Source organism: Elgaria multicarinata, chromosome 1 (assembly GCF_023053635.1).
Source record: "Elgaria multicarinata webbii isolate HBS135686 ecotype San Diego chromosome 1, rElgMul1.1.pri, whole genome shotgun sequence".
Taxonomy (NCBI): domain Eukaryota; kingdom Metazoa; phylum Chordata; class Lepidosauria; order Squamata; family Anguidae; genus Elgaria; species Elgaria multicarinata.
The window spans coordinates 81,293,238-81,321,195 of NC_086171.1; the positions used below are offsets into that span (position 1 = coordinate 81,293,238).

The 27,958-nt window shown below is 42.8% G+C and overlaps 1 protein-coding gene across 1 annotated transcript; it reads right to left on the bottom strand.

The window, feature by feature from the left end:
• On the bottom strand, positions 1-27,758 carry NR4A3 (nuclear receptor subfamily 4 group A member 3). The gene is made up of 8 exons (XM_063130889.1): positions 27,353-27,758; positions 23,096-23,269; positions 20,123-21,033; positions 16,197-16,326; positions 14,617-14,789; positions 7,627-7,826; positions 5,930-6,108; positions 1-1,736 (listed from the first exon to the last, which is right to left on the bottom strand). The coding sequence occupies exons 1-8, from the start codon at positions 27,756-27,758 to the stop codon at positions 1,474-1,476; spliced, it is 2,436 nt and encodes an 811-aa protein (XP_062986959.1). The 3' UTR covers positions 1-1,473.
• Between the last annotated feature and the right edge of the window lie 200 nt (positions 27,759-27,958).

Here is a 27,958-nt window from a genome sequence, read left to right on the forward strand (position 1 = left end):
TTTTTTCTTAGCAAAATGACCAATGAATTCTTGACTTAATACAGTGCATATAAATTTTTTTTGTAAAGAACGAAAATATTTAAATATTATTTAAGTTAGCAAAACATGAGCAAGATTTTTAATATCAAAGTGCTAAATCGTACTGCCTTAAAAGTCACTGCAAATAAACAGTAAGATAAGGTTTGCTTGTGAAAGGACAGATTTTATATACAACTGGTTAATAAAAATGCACACATACATGTGTATGTGTGTGAGACTACCCACACCCACACCCACACTCATTATATAACTGAGTCAGTGTGAACACACTATTTAGTCACTCTGTGTAACACGGCTCCCATGAGCTGGCAGTCATTGCAATAAATACAGGCAAAGCTTTACAATATATCATGCATACAAATATTTATACAAATAAAGACACTATGCAACAAATTGTTTCATATTAATATGGCATCAACAGTATAAACATACAAAAAAAGGGAATACGTACACGGAATGTTTAAAATGCAGCCCACGAAACCATTCCCATATTCAGACTATTTTACAAGACTGTTCTTTCAAACTGTCTTCTGTCTGTTTACTAACAAATCAGCTAAATTCAGTTCTAATCCTAACTCTGCCTGTTGCCGACCCTGTCTGTTTCAGTTAGTATGCATTGTTATTTACTTAATCAGCCAAGGAATAAGCATGTGATCCCATCACAAATTGCCCCTGTGCCTTGCCTTCCACATATGCTTGTCAGTAAGTCATGCTACATCAATCCAAAGTTTGAGAAACTTTGTCCTGGAAGTTAGTGCTTGTAAAACCGTTCCCCCTCACTTTTATTTCTTTTATTTTAATTTTCATATTAAAATAAATTATAGTTAATAAACAAGACTTAGTAAGACAGCACTTTAAAAATTGCACTTGAGCATGGGAGCTAACAGCCATTGTCATTTTGCTATATCTGATTTATACGAAATAGTGAATGAATTGGGAGGGGGGAAGGAGAAAAAGAAAACATTTTAATTTGTGCCTGCATAATGTGCCCTTGGTACGGGAAGTATGCTAAAAGTATAAACTATAAAATACATACTACCCAGATGAACAATGTTGTCGTTCCTGTTTTCAAACACACAGCATCTACAGTTTTCTACTCACCACCTAAGATGAGGTGCTATGCAATACATTTTAAACAGTCTTATTAATATCTTCTTTTTTCCTGCTGGGGGTAGCGTCGTTCAAAAGTGCCATATTAGCAATTAAAAAGCAAAACAAAATGCCGTCAACCCTCCCCCCTCCAATTCCACATCTCCAGAAATGTAAGTTATGTTTAGGCCTCAGTTTGCAAGGAAATGCATTAGGAAAGTCCACTGGTTAGGGATGGAACAGCTTTTCCTCCCTTGTTAAATGAGAGCAGCATTGTTAGCAGTAAATTCCAATCTTTTTGGCTGCTCTGGCAGACAGTTGCCTTTCATGGGGGTAATTTGAACCTCAGAATGGTAAGGTGTCCAGGAACAATTTGTCGATAATGGAAGGGGGCGGCACCAAATCTTCCAATTTCAGGTAAAAGATCCGCTGCAGTCCTAGTGTGCAGAGGGAACGCAAGTCGGCAAGGACACCAAGTACCTTAGACTCTGCCGACTCAAAAGGCTGTCCTTTGCTCTGGAGGCTGAAGGCTAAGTGATCTTTCAAGCTGCTCATGATCTTGTTGCATAGCTCATGCACTTTCTTTGGTTCTTTTAATCCGTGTCGTTCTGGAAAGCAACAGACAAGGAACAAACTGAGCAGCCATATTTTGTGAACACGTCTGCTAGTGATTAAATAGTAATTTCAGTGTAAATAATAGGTGTACTAGCGTAGTAATTACATAGGTGCACGTGTCAGTGTGAGACACATAGGCAAGCATGTCTCTGGGTCATGTGAGACATGCAATGCCAGCTGATTCGGGCTCTTACAATACCACTCGTTTGTAATAATAGCTTTTCCAGATAGAGAACAAAATGTTTATATTACTACAGCTGTAGAGAAAGTAACCTAAATGATATGTACTGCTTTTATTGCATTGGAGGATTTGATGGCAGAACTGTCACAGAAGGTGTTTTGGAGATTTCCCAGCTTCCCTACCAGTTGTGAATGCTCAATAACTATGGCAACCATTATTTATTCAGTGAATTCAAGTGGAGATCAATATCCACTGCTAGCTCCATCAGTGTTAGGCCTGGAATTCCACCAGGAATTCACAGACACTCTTCTAAGAAACCAAAAGCACCTCAACCGACCTTTGCTATTTTGATTATCTTCTACTTTTGCAGCTTATTTACCTCTAAAGGATTGGAGATAAAAGTAATCTCAAAGTCAGCTATTTCAGGCTTGGAACAAATGCTTGCATTGTGTAAAGCACTAAAAAAGGTATGATGCTGCCTAGATAAGAAAACCCTAAAATCCCTAAAATTAAAGAAAAGCTTTCACCATACTTCACTTCCACCAGAGCAAATAGGGAAAAACTTGGTTGGGTTATAGAGGACATAAGAAGATCTCTTCTGGAAGGTCCATCTAACCCAGCATCCTGTTTTCCTCAGAGGCCAGTCAGGTGCTTCCGGAAGTCCAAAAGCTGGACATGCAGCCCTACTCTACTAGAGCTCTTCCTCTCTCAGTAATTGGTATTCAAGTAGCATAGTTGCCTCTAAACATAGCCATAGAATCATAGGGCCTTGCTAGACCTACCGGTTAATCCGGTGGGGAGTTGGGGCGAGACCGCACTGCAGCTAGCACGGGCCGTCACCCCAGTCTACACATGACATGAGACGGGGTAAGGGAAAGCCCCGTCACGTCGGCCATTTTTTTTTTACCACTTAAAGGGGCCAGGTGTGCAGGAGCGCACCAACGATAAGGTAAGTCTTTTTTTTAAGGGTTCCCCGCTCCCCCCTGCCCCTGATTTCCCCCCAATGTCTGATCCCCCGCCCGCTTGCCTGTCTGCCCCCCCGCTTGCCCCCCACTCGCCATGACCGATGCCCCCTCTGCCCCCCCCGGATTGTGATCTCCCCACCCTGGCTCTGCTCCCCCACATCTCTCCTGCTGGGTCCTCTCTTCCCCCCCTGGCCCCCATCGCTCCCCCCCATGATGCCTCTCCCCCCCCGGTCCGATTGGCACAGCGCTCCTATGGTACTCCTATGGAGTGCTGTGGCCCGTCCACTGCTTTTCCCGGCTACTCACGCGTAAGTGCGGTAGCCGGGAAAAGCGGTGGAATGGTTCACACGCCCGTGGTCCCGGCCTCAGCCCGACCTGAGGCCGGGACCGCAGGAAAAGCCGGGCTAAATGGGGTTTCACTTACTCCGCGCCCAGGGAGGTTTTACCCCTGCCTGACCCTGGGATCCCCTGTGTGTCATCTGGATGCACAGGTCGAGCACCGGGCTAAACCTCCGTCTATAGCAAGGCCCATAGAATCATACAATAGTAGAGTTGGAAGGGACCTATAAGGCCATTGAGTCCAACCCCCTGCTCAATGCAGGAATCCACCATCACGGCTAGTATCCACTGATGGATCTTGCTTCCATGTATTCCATGAACCAAAAATGTATATAAAGGCATTATGTTACTCACTGTCTTATTTTAATCCCTAACTTAGAATTTGCCTTTTTTCATTATAGATGCACACTGAATTGTTGTTTTCACTGAGCTATCTTCCACAATCCCAAGATCTCTTTCCTGGTTAGTCACTGTCAGTTCAGAAACTCATTCTTGTATATGTGGTTAGAATTTTTGGACCAGTGGCGTCACGTTATACTTATAACCTCATTTGCCACTTTGTTGCCCATTCAGCCAGTTTAATAAAAGCAAACCCCTAAAATAAGCTGGTGGCAAAGAGTCAAAATATAGTTCTTTTCAAGTGTCCACAATGGTGTAAATGTTCTGCTGAAGATGTCCACATCCAGCCTCTGCGTGTTTAGCAGAACTGTACAATTATATATGTTGTACAATTATATATAACTGTACAATTATATTATATATAACTGTACAATTATATGCATATAATTGTACATGGGTCAGCTGTTTCACACAAGGCCATCCCAAAACATTTTGCCACTTGAAGTGAAGAAAAGACGGTGTCCCCTCCATTCCACATTACAAAAGCCAACCAGACTGGCAGCTGAATCTTACTTCAATATGGGCAGCATCCTCCTCTATACCTGAAGGCAGCAGACTAGCTTAGGGGTCTCAAGGTAGGACACATGCTACACACATCTCTGGTTCTGCAATACCTCAGCTCTGCTTTCCAACCCCCAGTAGCCACTGCTTGGAACAGCCTTCTCACTCTGCCCTGCCATATGATCAGGAGCCCTGATTGCACAGGTTTCCCTAGTGCACATTCAGAACCTATACTCTCCTAAGTGTACATGCATAGAGCCTCTTTTGCACTTCCATTGAACATGTTGTTTGCGGGACAGGGCCGGTGAGCACAATTCTGCTCCACACTCCACATGTCGAGTGAATGCTCTTGTCTAAAATCTGAAAACAGCTATTTTCCCACAACATGCCTCACATGGAATTCTGCTTTACTGAGATACAAAGGACTATAAATTTGTTTCCATGGCCAATGAGAGTAATTCCATGATATTGCAGTGCATGATGCTAGGGATATATCTACATTACTTAATCTAATTTAGCAATCATTCCCTTCTATCAGAGACACCTTCGCACCCTCACCAAATTAAGAGTCTTCTGGGGAGGCAATGACAGTTAAGCTGCTATAAAATGCAATCCTGAACAGTGAGGGAGTCCAGCAACAAGTCTTATTTTTCTCCTTCTACTTTTGGGTCAGTTTGCTGGTTTCATCCCAACTGCTTCTGGACCTTTGCATGCAATGAGGCTGCCCTCATCAGTTGAGCTTGCCAGTGGGAACTATGCTGGATGGCTGCCTACTCCTACTGATGACTGTCAGCTTGGGCATAGCATTTGACACTAATGCCAGGGGTGTGTCTTTGATCACCCACATGCCATTGCTATGGCTGGGCGTAAGACCCCCTACTCTCTTACTGATAGGACACATCAGCATAAGGCAAGCAATAGTGTGCTCACAGTTGGACATTGCATATAACAAGACTCCTCTTGAGCTGCAACCATATACACACTGGGAGTAAGCTGCACTGAACTCAATGGGACTTACTTCTCAGTAGACATGTATAGAATTGCACTGTCAATGAGGCCATTCGGTTTGCCAAAAGTAGCTGACTAGATTTGAGGCAGCTGTAACCACTAAAGGTTGGACCTACAATCCAATAAAGAGTTGTGCACTTAATTGATTTTAATAGGCATATGTGCATCTAATTCTCTGTTCGACTATGGACCTGTTATTTACTAAGCTTCTTGCCTACTGTGGAATGCCAAATAAAAGCAGCAGGATTTGGCTCAAGATAAGTAGCTGAAGTCCAAGGCTGCTTAATATCCCATTGATTTCAGTGGAATTTAAGCAGGCTAACTTTGAACAGGATTTAACTCAAATCACATATTCTGAACAAGAAAGGTTTTGTTCTAATTAAATATTTACTGCAGCCTATGATTTGTCCCTGAATGTACACAAAATCTATATGAACTCTGGATAAACTATGTCAGTTAACTGAGCAGTAAGCAAAAAATGTAAGTTTACAGGGCTGTGGACATGTGGTGGCATTTTTAGGGAATCACAATATAGAATTATAGGTGCAATAGTCTCCTGGGAAATATAGCAATGTGATTTAACCAGCTTAACCTTCTAGGAATTGGGTGCATTCAGTATTGCAATGTCTGTCTTCAATCTGGCCATCACAAGCATAATCGAATAACAACACAGATTCTCTTTGAATTTAGTAAATGTGAATGGACGTTTATTCAAACATGCTATTATCCCAGACATACTATTATTAACTTTTGCAGAGATGTTTTTTAAATAATCAAGAGAGCATTTACTTACCTGTAATCATACTTAGAGCTGATAAGCATGCTAAGGCTGGGATGTCAAGGTTGAGGCTCTGTAAATTTAAGGAAAAGTCTTTAATCGAGTCGAGCCACTCCCCAAATCCACGAAGGCACTGAAGTCTATGAAGCACAAGTCCATTGCAGAAAACAAATTTATCTTCAGCGGTGTCAGATCTTGAATGTAAGAAGAAGACAGGTGTTATGAATATGGTCAGGCTTATATGTGTATACACTGATGTTAAATGCACATAATCTAAATTCCAGTCCATTACATATGCATCTAAATTTGAACTACTTTCTTGGGCAAGAAATAAAACAAGTGTCTAAGCTACTATGCACAGTTATTGCATAGCATGTAGTTGAGGAGAACGTATTTAGTTAAGAATTCACTGCTGCCCAAATACTTCTGCAGGACTTATTTCCAGAATTGTGAGTACTCAAGGTTGTTTTACAGAACAATGATGCAGAACCATTATTTCTAATTAAACACACCCACACCCCTTTGTTTATACTGGCAAGGAATCTCAGAGTATCTGGCAGCTTGATCCTGAACATATTACCATATTTCTTCGATTGTAAGATGCTATCGATTGTAAGACGCACACTAATTTCAGTACCACCAACAGAAAAAAAAACCCTCTAAGACACACCAGGGATTCTAAGACGCACCCCATTTTTAGAGATGTTTATATGGGGAAAAAAGTGCATCTTAGAATCGAAGAAATAGGGTACTTGGAAATAAATCTCTAAATTAAATGGGACTTATATCCTGGCAAGCATGCTGAAGATTGCAGCCTTTGGGCAGTTCTAACTCTTTTTAGAATCTCCTCATGGACTGTATCTCTTCAAATTACAGGTGGGATGGTCACATGTTTCAATGCTGCTCCATGAAAGTAAAATTTCATACCTAGAAACCTAGCACATCACAGAGAAGGGCAGACTAGAAACTTACTCCCTGACATCTAGTTCTGTATGTGCAAACAACTTGGTCATGGAATTCCCCCACCTGCAGAGTGAAATGATGCAGTCTGTGCAACCTTTACCATATAATCTGCTGCTTGTATAGACTGACCCTGTGACCCTGTTCAGATGGCATGCTGCGCCGTGGTGGTTACGCATTTTGAGCTAAACATTATGGCTTAGTGTGCCATGTAAACCATGCCTTAGCATGTCATGTGAACCATTCCTAACCACGGTGGCTACATAACCACAGTTTAAACACGCTCACTAACCATTTGCTGCAAAAGAGTTAGTGGCCTAACCGTGGCTTAGCGTGTTGTCTGAATAGGCCCTTTATGTTTTCTTGCTATTCTTTGCTCTGAATTCTGCTTCACCCACCTCTGCCTATGCAAGGTAACTAAAGTACCAGGTGTTATTTTCCCCATCTGCTAGTCAGGGGGAACAGAAGGGAATCAAGATTTCTAATTATTCAGCGAGATCTTTTCCATATCCCAATTTACTTTAGATATTGATTAAGCTCTTGACTATATCTATAAGCTGAGTTGCCAGTCATCAAGCCAGAGATCCTGTCTGTTCCTAAAGCAGGATATCCAACAGAACTGGAGCTTTGTAGCTATGTATTTATTATTGCTTTGGAAACAACAGAGTTAATGGACTTACAATTTTATTTAAAAATACTACGCGAATACTTGCGAAATACATGATTATTTCACAATTGAATCTCAGATTTACCTGATGGACAATCTCAGTACAAAAAGCTCCAAAAAGGCTGATTCTATGAGCAGAGCCTGATCTTCCTTTGGGAGGTCTGTAAATCCTGGGATTTTTTCTGCCCATCCCCTGGATATGTCAATGGAGGCAGTGAGAAGATTATAGAACTGTTGGACATGTTCTGCATCTGTACCTGCAGAAGCCTGTTCCGTTGAACAGTACTAAAAGGAAACAATTAAAAAGAGAAAAAAGAAATATGTATATTTGTGTGCGTTTTGAGAAAAATCACAGCATAGGCATTCTTCTTGACCTTTTTTCTGTTGGTTCTTTAAAGACTAAAACCAAGTAGCTTTTTAAAATTTGTCAAGCATATTTTGTTTGCGCACAAAGAAAGAATAAGTACGTGGATTCATAAGTAGACCAACTCCTTTCCCTAAGTAATTGTGCCTGAAGGCTTGCTGACTCTTACTAGTAGCGTTAGAATACGTTGATCACTCCACCTTACGTCAATTATGTCTCTCTGGGCTAATGCAGCTCTGAGAGGCAGTGTGGTGTAGTGGATAGAGTTTTGAACATAGGCCAGAGAGACGTGGGTTCAAATCCCTGTTTAGCCATGAAATGCACTGTTTGACCTTGGCCTCAACCTAAGCTGCCTTGCAGGGTAGTTGATAGTATAATGTGACAGATAAACCATTTTTCTATCATTTTGCCCCATTTTTATGATCTAAGCATTTTAATATGTATTTTTGATGGTTTAAGTCAAAAGCTATCAAAATGTGTTCTTTAATATAATGTAGAACTTAGGTTTAGGCAAATTATGCAGGTGCAAATGTTAAAGGTCAGGATGAAAAATATAAATTATTCATGATATCCAAAGAGATGGTGTCCTAAAAGAGTATTTCTATGTCGTTCTCTCCTGTCACTTATAATATACAGCATGAAGGAAAGGAAAGGAACCTCTCGTGCAAGCACTGAGTCATTACTGACTCTTGGAGGGACACCAGCTTTCGCTGACATTTTCTTGGCAGGCCTTATAGCGGAGTGGTTTGCCGTTGCCTTCCCCGGCCATTATTACCTTTCCCCCAGCTAACTGGGTACTCATTTTATCGACCTTGGAAGGATGGAAGGCTGAGTTGACCCAAGCCGGCTGCCTGAAACCAGCTTCCGCTGGGATCGAACTCAGGCCGTGGGGAGAGTTTCAGCTGCAGAAACTGCTGCTTTACCGCTCTGCGCCACACGAGGCTCTTAATATACAGCATACTTAAAAATATTTTTAAAAGTGCAACATATAATAATAATAATAATAATAATAATAATAATAATAATAATAATGTTTAAAACAGCTGTCCAGAATGTTCCCTTCTTCTCCTAAATTGAAGGATCAAATGAAGGCACACTTTACTTATTACTCAGGGAATGATAGGAATAGAGGAAGCTGCCTTATACTGAATCAGACCATTGGTCTATGCAGCTCATTCAGTCCCCATCTAAGAAAGCAGATTTCTTTTGTGTAGGTTTCTGGTTTTGCTCTCTCTATTATGATCCAATAGAGCAGCGGTTTTCAAACTGTGGGGAATCCTAGGATTCCTGAGAAGTCTATCATAAGTTCCTCAATAAGAAGGTCAGTAATGGTACAACAGACTTTCCTAGAAGAAAGTTTGCCTATTGCTACTGGTTTCAAAAGTGTGCAGCTGCAGGGGATTTTTGTGGGGGTGTTCTAGGATATATTCTCAACTCATTTTGGGTCAAACAGGCTTATATATCTACTTGTTTCCAAGCTTCCAAAAATGAAGGGAGGAAGAAAGGAAAAGGACATTAAAAATAGATTGGTCAGTATCCATTGTGAATGGAGTGTGTGCCCTAGAACACTTCCTCAAATTTTCTTCAATGTGCATGAACTTTTCAGCAGAAAAGTAAGACATGGGAAGGATTTTCCAGAGGCATAACATTTGAAAACCACTGTGAGGGTGCAGCTATAATGTAAAGAGAGAGCTCGTAGCATGTCCCTCAATTGTGGGATAAGCCTGGCTTTCTGTCAACAGAAATGATGGCCGTGTATATCAGCAAAACAGATATTGGCGCAGCTGTCATTCTTGCTACTTTTTCCAGTCTTCAACTGGGTTGGTGAATAAGTAGCAAGCTTCTATATAGCAATTTCAGGTTGAATTTGAAACCTGGAGGTCGCATATACAGTGGGAGGAGTTACTGCTGGTTTGCTTCCTACCCATTCCTTCTCAGGTCCCATTGCTCATCCTCATCTGTCTGTTAAATTGAGTGAAATTTCAGTTTTGCCCTACAGCTGATGGGGGAATAGGGTGAGGAATAGGAGCCAGAAAGGAATGGGGCAGGTGGCAATTGCTTCCGCTGCAAATGTTTTGTTAATGGCGAAATGTGTCATCTCCAGTTTACAAGTTGCAACCTGGCAACCTTTTGACCTCCTCACCAATATCACATAGTGCCACTAAAATGGTGTCACCTTGTGAAATTGGCCAACTGCACAGGAACAAGCCCAACTGAATTGCTGCCAACTAACTGAAAAACAACTCAATCTGTCCTGTTCCCGGTGCCTTTAAAAGAAAGCACTCTCATCTGTAAAAAAAAACCAGCAGGGGAAATTTCACGGAATGCACCTGCTAACGTTTTCAGATAAAACTCCTGTTAGAGGCTCAGGAACAGGGGCTGGTTGGCAATCTGGTGTGAAATTTGTGAATTTAAGAACGTAGCAACATTCTGTTGTTACCACTGTGTTAGTACTGCACACCTAAAGAATATAGAATTTTTATTTATTTATTTATTACATTTTTATACCGCCCAATAGCTGAAGCAGTCTAAAGCTTCGAATAATGCATCGCCCCAACATTTTTGGGGGGTTAGGGGCGCATTTTATGCATATCCAACTCCTGCCATCTACATTGCTTGGGTAGGCTGAACGTATCACCCACTCAAGTGCACTGTATACAGGACTAGGAAATTTCAGTGCAGATCCTGCATTGATGGTGAACATACTTGATATATAAAGATAGACTAGAAATTGTAAAAAATAATGTATTATTTGCACATATGGCTGCCAATGTCTTGCTGGTTATGCTCCTCTTTCAACAGCCGTGTAGCATGCAAGAGCTGAAGCTTTTCCTGGCATGGAGATCAAGTTATAAGAGAAGCTTTACCTGCTTAATTTAATAAGCTGTTGCTAAAGTTACATGAGGAGGGTGAGTAAAAACATTGGCAACCTTATCAGAAAAAGAAAAACAGATGAAATCTCAAATACTGGTGAAACTCTCCTAAAACTATAGCACTAGAGATAATGTTGGACATTATCTATTAAGTTTCTCACTGAGGGAAAAAGTGAAACCATCAGCAATGTAAATATTAAAACCTCTGAATTTAGTTATTACAAAATAAATTGTTGGAAAGTTTTTGCCTTTCCCTTCATGTTATTCATTAAATTGATATTTTATACTAGCTGTGTATGTTTGTTTGATTTGATATCTGGAGCCAACCAAGAGTACATTTTAAGTTGATGCTTTTAAATTGTTTTAAGTAGTAAGGTTTTGTAAAAAAAGTAGTAATTCTGCCCCCAAATGGCTGTGTTAACCATATGTTGAGCTCCATCACACCTGAGAAAAAGCGCTGGCTACCACCGCTTCTCTGCTCCTGGTTTCGTCACTCAGTTACTTCCTGTTTGAAAACAGGAAGTAAACAACGAGCACGAGGCCCATTCAGTCAGGCGTTGTAATCAAACTGCTTCCCCCACACACAGCAGGAGAGAGCAGCAACTTCCGGTTTAAAAAATGTTTAGGACTTTTTCTGGTTTTTCTTGTGGCACAAGGAAGGCCAGAAGGGGTGCAGGAGGCAGACGACATTGTGTGAGGGACCTGCGAAAAATCCGTGAATGCCCAGTAACGAGCGTGCAATAAAACGCTCGTCAGATGGAGCTTGTTGTAGTTTTTATTCAGTCACAGGCCTGGTCTTTGGTCCTAGGGCTGTCTCATTTTCTAACAGGCTACAAAAGTGATTTGCAGTAGGATGGTGTTTGATCTAATGGTTAAATAGAACAGCTAGCATACTTATATTTCCAGCCACTAAAGAGTATTTTGCATTCCTCTGAGCTTCTTTAGGATTGACATTTAAAATAATAAAAAAATCATTTTAACAGCTGTGTAATATGCAGAACTTAAATAAGTACAGTTTCCATCATTGCTACATTTCCATGTTGGGAAAAGTGGTACCTGTTGGAGTTTTGCTTATCACAAAGAGGGGGGCACATTTAGGGGAGCATAACAATCCTCACATCATTGGGGTGGGGGTGGGGGCTTCATTAGCTTGTTCAGTCTCTAACCAATTAGTAAACATGGCTATACACACACACACACACACACACTGCTTCCTTCCTTCTGTTGTCCCTTTTTCAACTTCTAACATTTTATTCCATTCTTCCTCCAAGAGTTCAGAGCACAATCTATGGGGTCAGAACCAGAGGTGGAGTACAAATTTTGCACCAGGCCCAGAAAAATCTTTGTCAGTGGCCCTGCAAACAGCTGTTAAAAGCTGCTGAGGGGCAAAGGTGCTAACTGTACGTCTCACACAGGAAAAGAGACTACCCCTGTTCATTGGTTGGTCTGGAAGGCTGTTCTTTAGGAAACCAGCCATTATTTCCTTGATGATACACTATAGCGTCATGGGGGAAACTAAGGCATGACATCCTTATTTAGCCCATAACTTTGGAAAACATGCGATCCCATGTTTGCCAAGAAAAGAGAATCAGCAGTAGAGAGAGGATTAATCTCTCCTGCACACAATTCTCCCCTGAAAATGCCGCCCTGATGTCATATAGCCCCATCTGGATTCTCGTTTCGTTTGGGAGCATGACTGGGGGGGAATTGCCCCTGGAGGGCATTTGTAGGAGAGAATCAGCAGGAGGGGAAAATGTAATGAGGGGAAAAAACAGGTATGAAAACCCTATGTTTCCTCACAACATCAATTTTATCTCTAAGCAAACAGCATCTTTAATATGATCACCCTAAGCCACTGCATGAGGTAGAATTCTCACTGAAGTCATTAAGCATTTTGAGTAAATGAAGACTTTACAAAGTTTGGAGATAGATTCTGATCTCCCTAACACAGCTCAAGTCAGAAGAGGAATTGCACCCGTGCAAAAACAGGTGGGAGAGCCGAATTAGGCCTATGGCCTTTAAAGAGTCTCCTCCTAGTGACTGCTTTTTGAAAGCAAGTTTCTAAATATACTGTTACTATGGGCTGGTAAATTAATACCAGCCCTAAAACAGAGTATAAACAAGTCAAAATAATTCAAATGGTACTTGAATTGATGTACCCTAGTTATTTAAGATGGCTCTGGATCAGAATATTGGTTAGTCTTTTTCTTACTGTGCTAATTTTTATCTGTGTTAGGAGTCCCAAATTTGGCACGGACAATCCCTATGTACGACATGTAAGAGTTGAGCCTGACTGAACAAATCTATATTTGTGTAGCACATCTGTAAAATTAGGCAAAGCATAGAGATCAGACACTTACCAATTACTCTATATTTCATCAAAATAATATTAGTAAATATTATTTTTTGGTTAATGATTTACAATATTCAGATAAATAAATTGTTAACAAAAGTGTTTCAATGATGTTAAGCTACTAAATGACTACTAAAAGCTTATAGATAAACCTAAAGTGCTGAACCTCAACTATAAGCAATCAGACTTTGCAACAAAATATTGCAGATCAAAAACTAAAATAATCATTATCAACTATTCCACTCTTACGCATATTTCTGATACAACTTTTACCATTAAAATTCATCATGTTGACATGAAGATTTTTTTCTTCACAATTTCATTACCCACAACAACCAGAATAATTTACATAAATTTTGATAGATTTGTAACTCACTATTATAACCCTAAGTATGTATACTTCTTTTTCATTTGACTGATTCCACTCTGTATATAGGTCTGACAGCAGTACATATATGGTGAGGATTAGGCAGAAATCAACAAGAGGTACTTTCCCTAGAAGAGGGTACTTGAAGTCCAACTGAAATCTAAAGTGTTAATCTCAAATTACTTCAGAATATGTTCTCATGCATAAACCTAATTGAAATGAAGGGGAACTACACAAAATCAGCTGAAATTAATCACAGTGAGTGAAATGCACACAAAACATAACCTGGTACATTCTCCTACCACCACTACTTACTTGGAAGTAGGTTCCATTAAAATGAATTGGGTAGCATGTTTAGTGCCTGGGGATGTTCCTTTTCCTTTATTTTCCCCCTTACTGATGCAGCTTAAATAATTATTTGTGTGCATAGTTGACTCCAATGTTCCAAATTACAAAATAATCCCATCTATACTTTAAATAAAATATACACTTGAATGAGGACACAAATGTAAAATATCAGTGATTTGCTGACTAGTGAAATATATTTTCATTTTCACTTCAGAAACAAATGCATTCCTCAACCTTTATGATCCCAGCCCTGATCTCATTTAAAATCACTGAAAACATCAACTTTTTGATAGCATGGAAAACTGTGTCCAAATGTGCTAGCTGATTTAGGGGAGGAACTGATCACAGACCTTAACCCTAACCGTATTTACTAACTGATTTCAATGGGGCTTACTTCCAAGCAAGGATGCAAAGCACAGGATTGAGTTTAAAGGCACAACCATTTTATCAGAGATCAGTTTAAATATGATGGGGTTTCATTTATGTTTTTGTAGTGCTCATATTACAGAAGCATACATGAAATCCCTTTATATGTGTCCTGACCAATTTCTGGAATAAAATATAACTGTTATACAGTACTATGTAACTACAGACAACAAACATCTGGTGAAATGCTACTCAAGTCACTACATTCCTAGCAAGGGGGCTAGACCACCCATTACCATAGGCAGAAATTGACCATTTGTTCTACTTGCAATACCTTAATTCATAAATTAAACACACACCACCATTTGATAACTAATTCCATAGAAAAGAAGCACAAAACTTACTCTGGAATAATCAAGCTCCCTGGGTGCAGAATCGGATAAAGCTCGCACAAGAGCGTTCATCATACTGACTGGAGGAGAAGGTGGGGAGGGCTGAGATGGTTCTTGCTGTAAAGGGCTCTTTGGTTTGGAAGGCAGCCGGCCTCTTCTCCCTTTCAAACTGTCAGTACGGACAACTGATCAAGGAGCAAAAAAGAGAAACAACACAATCAGTCTTCAGAGACAGCATGGCAAATTCCTGTAAAGGCACACAGGAACAGGGTCAAATTTTGACACAAGGGAAGTGAAATCAGACAGCAATACTGTCTATTGCCCATCTTCCTACACATAGCAGTTTTCAATTCATTTCAGGGACATAAATGGATATTATGAATATATAGTCAGTATTCACTAGTGGCTGGACCACCATTCTGCCCAGGTTGCATATAATGATGTAGTTTTTGTATATGTATAAAATTTTATAGAGGTTTTATATGAGTCCTGCATACTTAAATTTGTATATATTTGCTTTTCATAGGTATGTCAAAACAACACCTTTTCATTTCCAATTTGCACTAAAAAGAATAATAGTTGTGCACATATAAAAATGAAATATAAGATTAACAAGTGCATCCTATAACCACTTGAAAATTTGTGGAACATGCCAATTATTATTTTTCCAAGTACTCAAATTAGTTTGCATTAGTGATTTTAGATACAGATTTATAAAGTCAACACAATTAAAGATTTTAGTTGATTAATCATTATTTTTAACTAATTAAGTAATGTTATATTTAAATAAATTTGCATATCACTGAAGCTTCAATATTGGTTCATTTTGATATACTTAGGCAAGTGTGAGATAACATACAATTTTTTAAAAAATAGCTTCCACTTATTGTTAGAAGGAAAGACCATGTTTAATATTTTCTTCATCATTGAAGAAAATTAAAACACCAGAATTAAGATAACCTTTAAAAACAGCCTTTAAAAAGCCATCTGTGCCAATAACTCAAAACGTTACTGATTAAAAGTTGACCTCACCAATTGAAATCAGCTTCCACAGATTAATCAACTATAGGTTTAATTTGATTAATCTAACTGTTAAATGGATAAAAGCTTACAGCCCTAATAATTACAATAATATTTTTTAATTTGTATCATACCTAAAAGGTGCTTGCTATTTTTGGAAGTGGGAAAATGAAAGTATTTACATGCAATTTGATGAGGTTGGATAGGAACCTAAATACACATAGATAAGATGCAGAGAAATACAAACATTCCCTTTTGAAGTGGAATATTTGAAACAAGCATTGTGTGAAACGTTATTTGACAGCAAGGAGAGTAGATTAAAGAGTCACTGTGGAAAGCCTTCCTTTAAAAAGTTCTGCTTTTCAGCTCAGATGTCTGAAGAATCTACTTGTCATTTGGAATAAAGTGATTGTACTTATGCTGTAAAGCCACTATTATGTTCTAGAGCATGTAAGAACAAGGAGATTCATTGTTATTTCTAAAATTCTCCATTCAAATGAGAGAGTCACTTCTTTCAAACTCAAGCCATGGGAGTAGTGTGATGTGTGGGCTAATAATAGCAAACTCTTTACCTTCTTTTACCATGCCGACACTGAGACACTTCTGAAATCGGCAGTATTGACATCTGTTTCGACGGCGCTTATCCACTGGGCAGTTTTTATTAGCCAGGCAAACATATTTTGCATTTTTCTGAACTGTCCTCTAAGAAAACCCAATGGAAGAAAGAGTCAACTGCGTGAGCTTAGACCTGACAAGTTGCATTTTAATTACAATGTGAAAAGCAACAGTGCAATTCATATAATTAGATAAAATTAATTTCCTAACACACTAGCCTCCAGGAAAAACAATTTTATTAGTGTTAGCTACTGACAATGAAAATTATCGAGGATGGTTCAGAAGCTAGGCTCAGGAGACAGGCAACTCCTAAATGATAAAATCATATCTGAAATTACCAGGTCATCACATCATACCTTTGGGGATTAGATTAGCTTTGCTTTTAATATTCCTTTGGGAACAATTTTCTACTTCGTTCATTCCCCTGATTATTACTGACCTTATTAAAATAAAATCAAAATTGTCTGAAGATTGATTTTTCTCACTGCCTTGATTGTTAAATATCAAAATAAACTAGTTTAATTCATTACACTCAACAGAGGAAATAAAACATTAAGAACATCAAATATACAAGGAATAAGTATACCAGATAAATGACACAAGATTAAACTTATCTTTTATAGTATGTTTTGTTATAACAAAGCAAGTTTGGGTGCGGGTGAGGAGACAATATCCAAAGTTAAGCACTTTTCAGACCAATTGATTTCAATGGGAAAACTAAGCTCAAATCTCTCTCTGAAATAAATAGAATTTAAAAGTGATTAACTGTGGATGGATCATGCCCAATTTTTTTTAAGAAATATTTTTTTAAGGTTTATGTAATATTCTGCATACAATTATGTTGAAATTTAACTCATAAAATAGGTTTTGTTAAATGTTAGGAAAAGAGATACTGTGGTGTTTAGAAATACATAGATAATTAAACTTATCTGCAAGAGGGTATATTATATAGTATAATAAACAGTATTTATTTCAAATATTATTAATTTATTTCACTGTGAGTTGAAAAACAGTGAAAGCTGCAATGGGACTTTACTTCTGCTTAAACATGCAAAGGATTTCTTTACACAAGTCTTAATATACTTTTAAAAAACTTAGTAAGCAACTTACTATATTATAACCTGCAAGTTGTATACTAGGTTTAGGAAACTCTTGTTATAATAGACGGTCCATGCATGACCTTCTCCAAGTCTAAAGAAAGATTATGTGGCCTAGTGTACAAAATTAAGCCTTTAATAACAGATAAATATTAGGGTGACCCTATGAAAAGGAGGACATTGTGGCTCCTGTATCTTTAACAATTGTATTGAAAAGGGAATTTCAGCAGGTGTCATTTGTATATATGGAGAACCTGGTGAATTTTTTCTCTTCATCACACCAGTTAAAGCTGCAGGTGCCCTGCCCTCTTTTAAATCTGGTCACTCTAGTATAGCTCCTGCAGCTTTAACTGTTGTGATGAAGAGGGACTTTCCCCAGGTTCTCCATATATACAAATGACACCTGCTGAAATTCCCTTTTCAATACAATTGTTAAAGATACAGGAGCCCTGTCCTCCTTTTCATATGGTCACCCTATAAATATGCTGCAAATGTCTTATCACTAAATAGATTTCAGACACTGTTCTTGCTTCTACTAAAGGGAACAAGAAAAGAGTCTTTCCCTCCAGTGGAAGCAGGGTTTAGGTTTTGGAGCCCAAGCCATGGGAACATTCTCTTGTCCAAGCCCCACTGAAATTAATGGAGGCTTACACAGCTCTTGTTCTTTTTAGTGGGGGCATGTCCAAGACAACTTCTTGGTAGATTATGCCTTTGTTCTTTCCTAAGAAAAACCCAGATATAAATCATAGTATAGATATAGACATAGACATAGACAGAAGTATATTGGCGTTTCAGTTTCAAGAACAGTCTACCAAAAGCAACTGTATATCAAATACTAAGCACACCACGGGCAAAACAAATCAACCAGCATACCTATGTAAACGTGATATAAGAACAATTAATTTCTAGTATATATATAGCACATTTCAAGTGTCTAACGTATGTCAGATATATTCTCTTAAGAATATCATCACAGTATTCCTCTTAAGGCAGATCTGTATTCTTATCCCCATATTGAACCTGAGAGAGGCTCAGTGGTGTATGTTAGGTCACTGAGGCCATAGCTAGACCTAAGGTTTATCCCTGGATCGCCCAGGGGTCAAACCTGTTCATCTAGGTGACACACAGGGGATCCAGTGCTCAGGCAGGGGCGAACCCGGGATGATCCCAGGACAAACCTTAGGTCTAGCTGTGGCCTTAGTTTATTCAATTTTAAAAACAAACAAACCAAAATTATGATGTAGGAATGGTAAACAGGCTGGCATACTTCCCTGTGCTAACGACATTGGGCACATTATCAGTGGGGGCTGCAGCTCATTCCACGTAACTATGTGAAGTTACTGAAGAGTAATAAATTCCAACATAATTTGGTCCTCACTACAGTGGATCAGAATTTACTGAGTTCTAAACATCTTTCCTCAGGGAAATCATACCTGTTTTCTTTAATACCAAAATACATTCCCCTTGCACCAGCAAAGCAGAAATAGATTTCAGCTTGTCCTTTTATTTTTATCAGGTTAAATCTCAAAGTGGTGGCTGGGTTTTTGTGTGTGTGTTTATTGTTTTTGCTTAATTTCATACCTTGTTTTAGAAATATCTAAATCTGTACCAGCTTTGGTTGCAATTCTATACATGTTTACCTGGGAGTAAGACCCACTGAACTTAATGGGACTTGCTTCTGAGTAGATATGTATAGGATTCTGTTATATGGTGCCACAGGAGTCTGTTTTTGTTCGTTAGACATTTATAGGATTGCACTGCTCATCTCAGGATATTGCCCCTGAGATCAGATTCCTGCTGGCAGACTGACCTTGGATGTGTCACTCACTTAACATAGCTACCTCCATAGGGCTGTCATGACAATAAAAAGTGATAACCCCCTTTATGTTGTCCTGAGTTCCTTGGGGAAAGGGCAGGATACAAATCATAAAAATAAATGAATAAATCTGGATGAAGATTATGTCATCTTATACATTATACAAGGAAAAGGTGGCGGTGGTGGGAAATCAAATTACAGAGTTGGAAATTGGGGGTGTTTTGCTGTTGTTTTTTGTCACATTCATCTCTTATCATTCTTGCCTCTTCTTTCTTGTCCCCCATACTGTCAACTTTTACATTATAAGCTTATAAGCTTATGGGGCAGGGACCTGTTCTTCCCCTCCCCATACTTGTTTTGCTTGTTTATTGTACTTTACATGTTCATGGTGCTACATAAACAAATAAAGAATAATGGCGGTTCTCCAGAAAACTATAATCAATATTTTCACATTTTAATGAGAATTAATTAAGTTGATCATCATATTAGAAAATGATCCTACTCTGTCTTAACCATTCCAACTCTTCCAGCACTGAAAGAATATTGATGGGTTCCAAGGCCATATATCACAAGAGGTGTGAGCAAGTGGATTCTGCAAACCTTGGGGATAGACACAATACGGGTCTGATTCAGCTTAAACTAGTTGTGATCAAATCCCACTGAAAGCGACTAACATCCCATTGGTTTCACTGGGACATGCTGCCTGATTCTATCTATATCTACTTGGAAGTGAGTCCCATTTATGTCAATGGGACTTACTCCCAACTAAGGGTGTATAGGACTACAGCCTTAGGATGCAATCCTAAACACTCTTACTCATCATTACGCCCCACTGAACATAGCAGGATTGAACATAGCAAACATGCACAGGAATGTGCTGTTAGTCTCGATTAACTAGACTGGGGTACAGAAGCAGAGATAAGAACAAATGCATGGGCTTGTGGATGAGAGAGTCTGCAGCAGTTCTTACCTTGAAGAAGCCCTTGCAGCCCTCACATGTCCGCACCCCATAGTGCTGGCAGGCAGCATTGTCCCCGCACACAGCGCAAGTGCCCTCTCCTGACGAAGAACTTCTGCTGGGTGGAGAGGGGAGGCCACTGCTGCTACTACTGCTCTCACCCAGAAGACTGGAGGTGGCTGCACTGAGGCCTAGCGGTGAGAAGGCTAAGGTGGCTGCTCTCTTGGACAGCGGGAGCCCGTAGGGATGGTTTTCCATAGCAGCTTGGCTAGCGGTGGGCCTCTCTGCTCCAATGGGTAGGCTCAAGGCAGTGGTATCATAGCACATGTGTGCTCCGGCAGCAGGTGTGTGGGGTGGTGAGTGCTTGAAATGGAAGAGAGGAAAGCGGCCAGGCACAGTTTTCATAGGGGCAGTGTCCATCAGGTGGCTAGGAGCCATGCAGGTCTGTGCTGGTGGGAGAGGGTGTGGTTCGTCCCAGGGGGCTTGGTGGGGGGGAAACCCAGGGGTGGTGGGTGTGGAAGGTGGGGACTGCTTGAAGTACATGGAAGTGTTGGCCATGCCTTCATCCGCAGAAGGAGGCAGTGACGGGTGGTAACTGTGCATCCGATTGTCTTCCATCTTGATGAGGGGCCTCTGGCTTGCAGAGGAGGAAGGTGAGGAAGAAGAGGAGGCAGTCTGCATTTGGTATAGGCAGGAGGGCTTGAGCTCATAGCCCCCAGCATAGCCCTCCATGAAAGTGCTGAAGCTGGGCAGAGAGGTGGTGGCAGTGGCACTGATCTCAGCACTGCTCAGCTCCATGGTCAGCTTGGCGTAGTCGGGGTTCATGATCTCAGGATTGTACTCTGAGCCATAGGCGAAGGTCTGAGCTGCATAACTTGAGCCAGGGGGCGAAGGGCTGTACTGGGCTTGCACGCAGGGCATATCTGCAAGGGCAAAGGTAAGGGTCCATTAATAATGTCTGCACTCCCACCTTGTTCATCTGTACCCCCCCCCCATATCCTTCTATTGCAAGTTCTTGCGCTTCACAGAAGCAAGTGAGATAAGTTTTCTCCATTCTGTTCTGGAGATGCTTCTAAATGTGACAAACTTGCTACTTGGGGAAATGTTACAGTGTAGGGAAAAAGCATGCTAACCGAATATAGATGATCTTCACACATGCAGCTATATTCCACTTCATGAACATTGCATGTACATGCAGTGAAAGAAAAAAGTGTGCAATTGGCTTGTATGCTTTCCATGACACTGGAGGGTTTTCCAAGTAGGAGGTTCAGTTCCTCACATTTGTGGCAGACTTTGGAAAGAATCTGAGAACTGCACACCCCTCAATGTGCAAGAATCACTGTCTGCTTTCAGTTACACAGAATGAGGGCAGCAAAGTTACTTGGAGTTTGACAATGACATAACAAGCAGAATTGAATCCTACCCTTTCCCCAAAATTTAAATGAAAAGCGAATGAAGAATTTACAACTTCTGCATGTCTGGAATTACATCATAATATCACAAAGGGGAGTGAAGAAATCAAGTTATCACAGACATTATAAAAAAAGAAACTGAAAGGTTGGTTGTCTACTGTATACCTCAATAGAGGAACAGAAATGTCTGTATCTACCACTAGAGGTAAATGCTTCCAGTGGTTGGATCTACATACTAAATTTCTGATCTTATTATATTTCAGAGCTTGTTCTTATTAGAAGAAATCAGACTTTAAGCACAAGAGTTAATCTAATTAACTGTGGCAGCAACAATGATTTCATAGCATTGCAAGTACCAATCCAAGAACCTGATTACCAAAAATAATATATAATAAGCATACCATTTTACTTTTTCTTCTTTTTCTTGATTACTCTAATGGAACTATAATAGCACTGGAACCAGTTAAACAGTTGCACTAAAAGTCTAAAGGCAATCACTAAGTTTTAGTTTCAACTTCTGAGGAATCATACGGACTTTATGAAGGAAAAAGGAAATAACATATTTATGAAAAGTCATTTTGGACAGATTTGATTTTGTGGTTGCTCTCTTACATTTACTCTGGAAAAAAATCCTATAAAGGCCACTTCCACTTCAACAATAACAGTGCAATCCTATACATGTCTACTCAGAAATAAGCCCTGTTGAGTTCAATGGGACATACTCCCAGATAAGTGTGTATAGGATTGCTGCCTTATTCTTCTCCTTTAATGTGTAAAACATCTCACTTCCGTTTTTATTTCTCCAGCAAAATCCTTAAATCTATATAAACAATAGCTTAATATTTGTGCTACATTAAAATATATTTTACATCAACAGATTTTTAACTGCTGGGATTTGCAAAGGAAGATAATTCAGTCTTGTTTCAGATAATTTTAAAAACTACATGAAAAGAAAACTCTTGTTAAATTTTAATTGATATCAAAATTAGTAGGCTTACAGCACTCTCCTCCATGTCTATTTTGGGGATGCCCTCTCTAATCAGTTTAGATAAAGAGTAAGTGTAGAAGTATAAAATAAACTCCTGAAAAACATTATCTGTTTCTGACATCCCCAAATGGTAGGAGAATTGCAGTGAGTGGTGAGCAATGCTCTTGAACCACGTGGGTCACATCTCGGCCAGAAAAGAACCCTCCCTGCCACCCACCTCCAGCAACAATTCAGGGAGAAGTGTGGTTTAACAAGAAATGAAATGTCACCGTTTGACATTTGGACACAGAAACTGATCGGGGAGTGGGGTTCTTTCATTGGGCTTAAAAAGGGAAGGGAAATCCTTGGGAGTTTTTTCTCCCCCTTTCCTTTTCCCCCTAGTAAAATGACTTCTGAATATCACCCGAAGTTTTTCCGAGAAAATTATAAAGACTCTTCTGCACTGCCTTGGCTGGGCAGTTCAGCCATGCTTTGAGGGCTGGTGTCATCCCCATTGAAAGGCGTTGCAGCGGGGTGGGGGGTGGGGCGGAGGAGAAGAGAACAGCAGGCGCCCGACTGTGGGTGCGTGTGGACAGCGCTCTTTACCTGGAGGGTGGCTTGCTCGCTGAATGGTGGGGGCGGCTGGCTGGACGGCGGCCGAGGCTGCTGGTGCGCTAAGGGCAAGCGGCGGCGGCGGCGGCGGCGATGGCGATGATGCCTCCTCTGCAGGGTTGGGTGTGGAGCCGGGGCTCACGAGAGAGGACTCTTCCGACCTGGGCTCTAACACACAGAGAGAGGAGAATCAGAAGGAGGGTCGGCGAGGGATCCCTGCTCTGGCCTAGGTGTGAATCCAAGACTCCCCGAACCCCCTGACATTTCGCTGGGCTGATTTGGTTTTTCCAGGACCTGAACACGTTCGCTTGCAACAAGTCAACAGAATCACGGGGGGAGGAGGGGGGGGGAGGAAAACTCCGGTGGGGGGGGGAGGTGTTGTTTGGACTTCTCAGGAATATTCCAGGTCACATCAACTTGCTTACATTAAAAGTTTCAGCTTTGGACGAGGGGAACTGGTTATCTTCTAGCCTTTCACATGTGGGGTGGGGGAGAAGGGAAAACCGTGGCCAAGACACTGCATCTCGAGGCGGAACAGCTCTGCCGCCCCCGCCCCCGCCCCCGCCCCAAGTCAAGATGCATAGGAGTTCCCAAGTCCGGTGGAGTTATTTTGGCAAGGGAGACAGTCACTCCCAATCCCAGGAACACCTCTTCTTGGGAGTAAATACATATATAATATAGTATATTTAAATAGTAAATTGCTGACCCCGATGACACCCCAGATCAGCTGAGGCCACAGCTTCACTGGCATTGCTTACTAAGCCATATAGCTGCGCCTGCCTGCCAGTGTGCTGGACTAATGTGAGCGCAGCAAGGGCACTGGGATGAACGGTCAACACCCGGCAGCACACTTATTGGTAAAAGAAGAGATCCTTTATAGAAAGTAATAGTATTTTGTTAATATGCAACATGATTTAAACCAGCCTTCCCCAACCAGCTGGCCTCCAAATGTGTTGGAATATATCCCAGCATCCCCAGCCAGCCATGCTAGGAGTTGTAGTCCAACACATCTGGAGGGCACTAGGTTGGGGGAAGGCTGGTTTAAACTCATTAACAGCATAATCCTATGCATGTCTACTCAGAAGTAAAACCCATTGGATTCATTGGGGCTTACTCCCAGATAGGTATGCATAGGAAGCCTCTGGTTATTCTTCATTGATTCAACCCACACACCCCACTCTCGCACCCGCTCCTTGGGTACCACAATATTTCTGGACACGGGCCTGCAAGCCATCACGTTTGAAACCGGAGGAACAAAATGCGGTCCTCCCCACCCCCGAAACAGTTGACACCTGAATTTAAGTCGACGTTCAGGGGCAGAGCCTTGCATATTCGCATTACAATTTCCTCGGGGTTTGGCGGCTTCCCCTTCGTTCTGTACCCGGGGTTAAGCGCAAGAGGCCACAACAAAGCATCGCCAAAGCACGAAGCAAGCTGCTGCTTCTTGGAGAAATTAGCCATTTCCTCCCGACCAAAACAGAGCGCCCTAAACTTCCCGGAGTAAAGGGCTCCCTTCCAGAGTGGAAATCCACCGGGACACGAGCTCAGCTCGCAGCCCCGTCCGAAGCCTATGCAAGGGATGCAAGGAAGCAATGCTCCTGCCTGCGCCTGGAGCAGTCCTGGAACAGTTTGGCCCGAAATCCTTTCCACTAAGGCCGGCGCAAGTCCTCCGATGGAGAGAGGTCAGAACCCCTAACCTGCCCGCAACTCCGCTACTGGATCTCCACGACCTAGGGACACCCACTTGCCTCCCCCTTCCCCCGAGAGTCTCCAGCGCACCTCTATCGGGTTCGCAGCAGGAACCAACTTTCTGCTTCCGGTGATTTAAGAAAAGCTGGATGTTCAGATTCACTCGCACAGTTCTTCCTCCCGACCCGATGCCCAGTCCTCTGCGCAGGGGTGTGTGTGGGGGTGGATCACCACAAGAACTTCTCTGATACCGCTCCCCCTCACACTTGGGGTCTCTGTGCATCAAGTAATCCCCCTGGACAAGAACCGTGGGGCCTCTGTGTCCTGTACAGCACTCTGGTAGCGAATAGCCAGAGCAGCTGGGAAGTTCTTGCCCAAGAGGCTGCCTGTGATGCTGAATCCCATCTTCCCCTTCGTCTCCCCATAGTTTCTCTCTCTCCCCCCGCCCCGCCCCTCCCTTTCCGAGTTCCAAGCCGCTGCGGGTGCCCTAGAGACGCTCACTACGCCTTCAAGCACGCACCCTTTCCAGGGCTGTGAACCGGGAGGGGGACGTAGCTCTGCCAAAGCGCCTTTCCCCCTTAAGGGCCTTTGGAATTCGTGGTTGCCTCCCCCACCCGCGCGCATTGGGTCCATCCGAGGAAGGGGGTCCTTTGTCATCTCCCCGCCTGACACCCCAGGGTCCTCGCCTCGTTCACCTCTCCGTGGGCCATTCAAGAGGTTCACGTGTGCTGCAAACAACCGATGGACTGACACCCTCGCGGGCCAGCGGATCCGACGGGGCTTACCCCAATCCGCCTCCTCTTCCCCGTTAGTCATAATAACGGGAGAGAAAGAGAGCGTGGTGGGTCAGCAGTGCGAAATAATAACAGCAGCAAGAAAGAAGCCCAAAAGTCCCAGGACTTTTTGCGGGGGGCAGCATCACTTTCGAGGAAGAGTCACCAAATTGCCTCTCCCTCCTTTAAAAGAGTTAATAACCTAAAGGAAACCAGGAGCCCTTCTGTGCGTCGTATTCAGTCAATAAATACCCCGCCTGAGATTATTATTATTTTTTAATGAAAGGCGCGGAGGCTCAGCCCACCCCTGTGTAGACCTGTCCTCTCTAATCTCGTGTGCATGGCTATTGCCTGAGGAAGGCATTCTGTCTACGCTCACAGACACTTTTCTTTCTGTATGACTTTCGAGTCTCAGGAGTAGTATCTAACCGAAGTCCCCAGCACTGTGCCCTGATTAAGTGACTGGGACAAAACCTATCTGGAATCAATCTGTTCCCGTCCTCCCTCCAAACCAAACGATGCCCCGTTTGAATGCACCACCCATAATCTCTCTTCTTGTTCCTCTACCCACCAGGGACTTTTTAGAAGTGCTTCATTTCTAGAAAGAGAGATGCAGAATTCAAGAACCACCCCTCCGATTTGAAAGCGTGCCTGATGAGTGGGAACTGTCTGGAATTAGTTAGGCAAATGCACTCTGCACTTTCTCAGAGGCACTTTCAAATATTAATACGTCGCACGGTTGCGCCTGGCACTGGAAACAGATGAGATTCTGCCTGGCACTGGAAACAGAGATCCTCCCCTCCAACCCCAGGTCGCTGTCTGTAAAGTAAAAGCCGCCTGTGTATGCTCATGGTACTCTTATTTAATCTATTGCTTCTTATTTTCTAAGGCTCAGACCCGCTTAAAACAGGCTGCGGGACTTCAATGAAGCGTGTGGCGAACACCGGAGCGAAATCCATTTGGAGATGCTCCCCCCACCCCAAATGATCGCCCATCTCCCTGAATCTTAACCTAAATCCGCCTAGTTAACTTAAAATCAAGAAAGTTTGGAACGATATCGGTGCTGCTCCGCGTTGCTCCCGCTCCCCCCCCCCCCCCTGCCAGGGGCTCTCCTTGCCCTGTTCCACGTGCGCTCGCAGTTGAAAAGGGCCAATGATGAGCCAGGCGCAGCAGCCCCTCAACTTCGTCCGCCTCCTTCGACCCAGCAGCAGCCTCCACTGCTAGCTCCTTCCCCGGCGCCCCGCTTTCTCCTTCCAGCGGCCCCGTCGGCTTTTGTTCTCTCCCGGCGCCGCCGCCGCCGCCCCGCAACCAAACCCAGCTCAACCTTTGGCCGGAGCCACGCTCGCGCCACAAAAGACCCGCAGCAAACAGCCCAAAGCGCCTCTCTTGCCGAGAGGAAGCCCAGCGTCGGCAGCAGCCCCGGACGAGGACAAATTGCTGCCATTCATCAAGTCCGGGCGGGCGAGCCCGCAAGCATCATCCCCATGACAACTGCAAGCGGAGGGGAAGGGAAAGCGACGCCGGCCGAAGGGCGAGAGAGCAGCGCCGCTCCTCCCCTCCAGGCTGCACACGAGCCCCCCACCCCCAGGGCTACCTCTCCCAGCCGCGGCTGCGGGATTGACCCCCGCTTCACCCCCTTTACCAAGCAGCACCGCAAAGGCAGCGCGGTTCGCCCGTCGCCCAGATTTGCCTTGACAGAAAGTGACCCAAACTTTGTCCAAGTCTCTCCCCGCTCTGCTCCCCTCCCACCTTGCAGCAGCCAGCAGCTCATTCATCGTGCTATACATACTCGGTTGCTGTGGCGGTTCCGTCTTTACATGTAGTTTGTCAAACGCTTTATCCTCCTCAAAACGGCGGCAGGCGGGCGCTGTCCTGAGGCGCAGCAGCTGAGAAGAAAGCCCAAGGCTCCGGGGAAGCTTCAGTCCTGAGGGATGCGCTGTCCTGAGGCATTGGAGAGAGGGAAAAGAAGGCAAGCGGGAGAGGAGAGCAGCCGCGTTTCCTCCTGCTGGCTGCTGCTGTACGAGAACCGGGACTGAGACAGGAGCCCGAGCCGGCGCAATGTGCCTTTGTTTATATACACCGGCCGGCTGCGGAGCGCTCAGAGCTCGTCCCTGTCCCTGCGTGTTGCAACTGAGGGAGAAAGGAGGCTCCGGAGTGCGCGCTTGTTCTCCCTCTCCCTTCTCGCCGCACGTCATTTATGCCAGAGGAGCCCTAGCGGCCTCTTCATACAGCGGCTGGAATGCGAGACGTCAATAGTGACGCCATGGGAGCCTGACGCTGCTGACCCCCGCCCCCTGCCCGCCCTGCCGGGTGTCTGGGTTTCTCTCTCGCTCTCTCGCTCTCTCCCTGTGTGTGTGTGTGCGCGCGCGCGTGTGAGAGAGAGTGGCGCGCACAC

Bases quoted from the DNA above. Each gene is read 5' to 3' on its own strand.
- NR4A3 (XM_063130889.1), bottom strand. From the start codon at position 27,758: ATGACGTGCGGCGAGAAGGGAGAGGGAGAACAAGCGCGCACTCCGGAG. The intron at 23,270-27,352 runs GTATGTATAGCA...TCTGTGTGTTAG, and splicing joins GGAACCGCCACAGCAACCGA to AGCCCAGGTCGGAAGAGTCC. The intron at 1,737-5,929 runs GTAAGTAAATGC...GTTGCTTTCCAG, and splicing joins AGCTCTAAGTATGATTACAG to AACGACACGGATTAAAAGAA.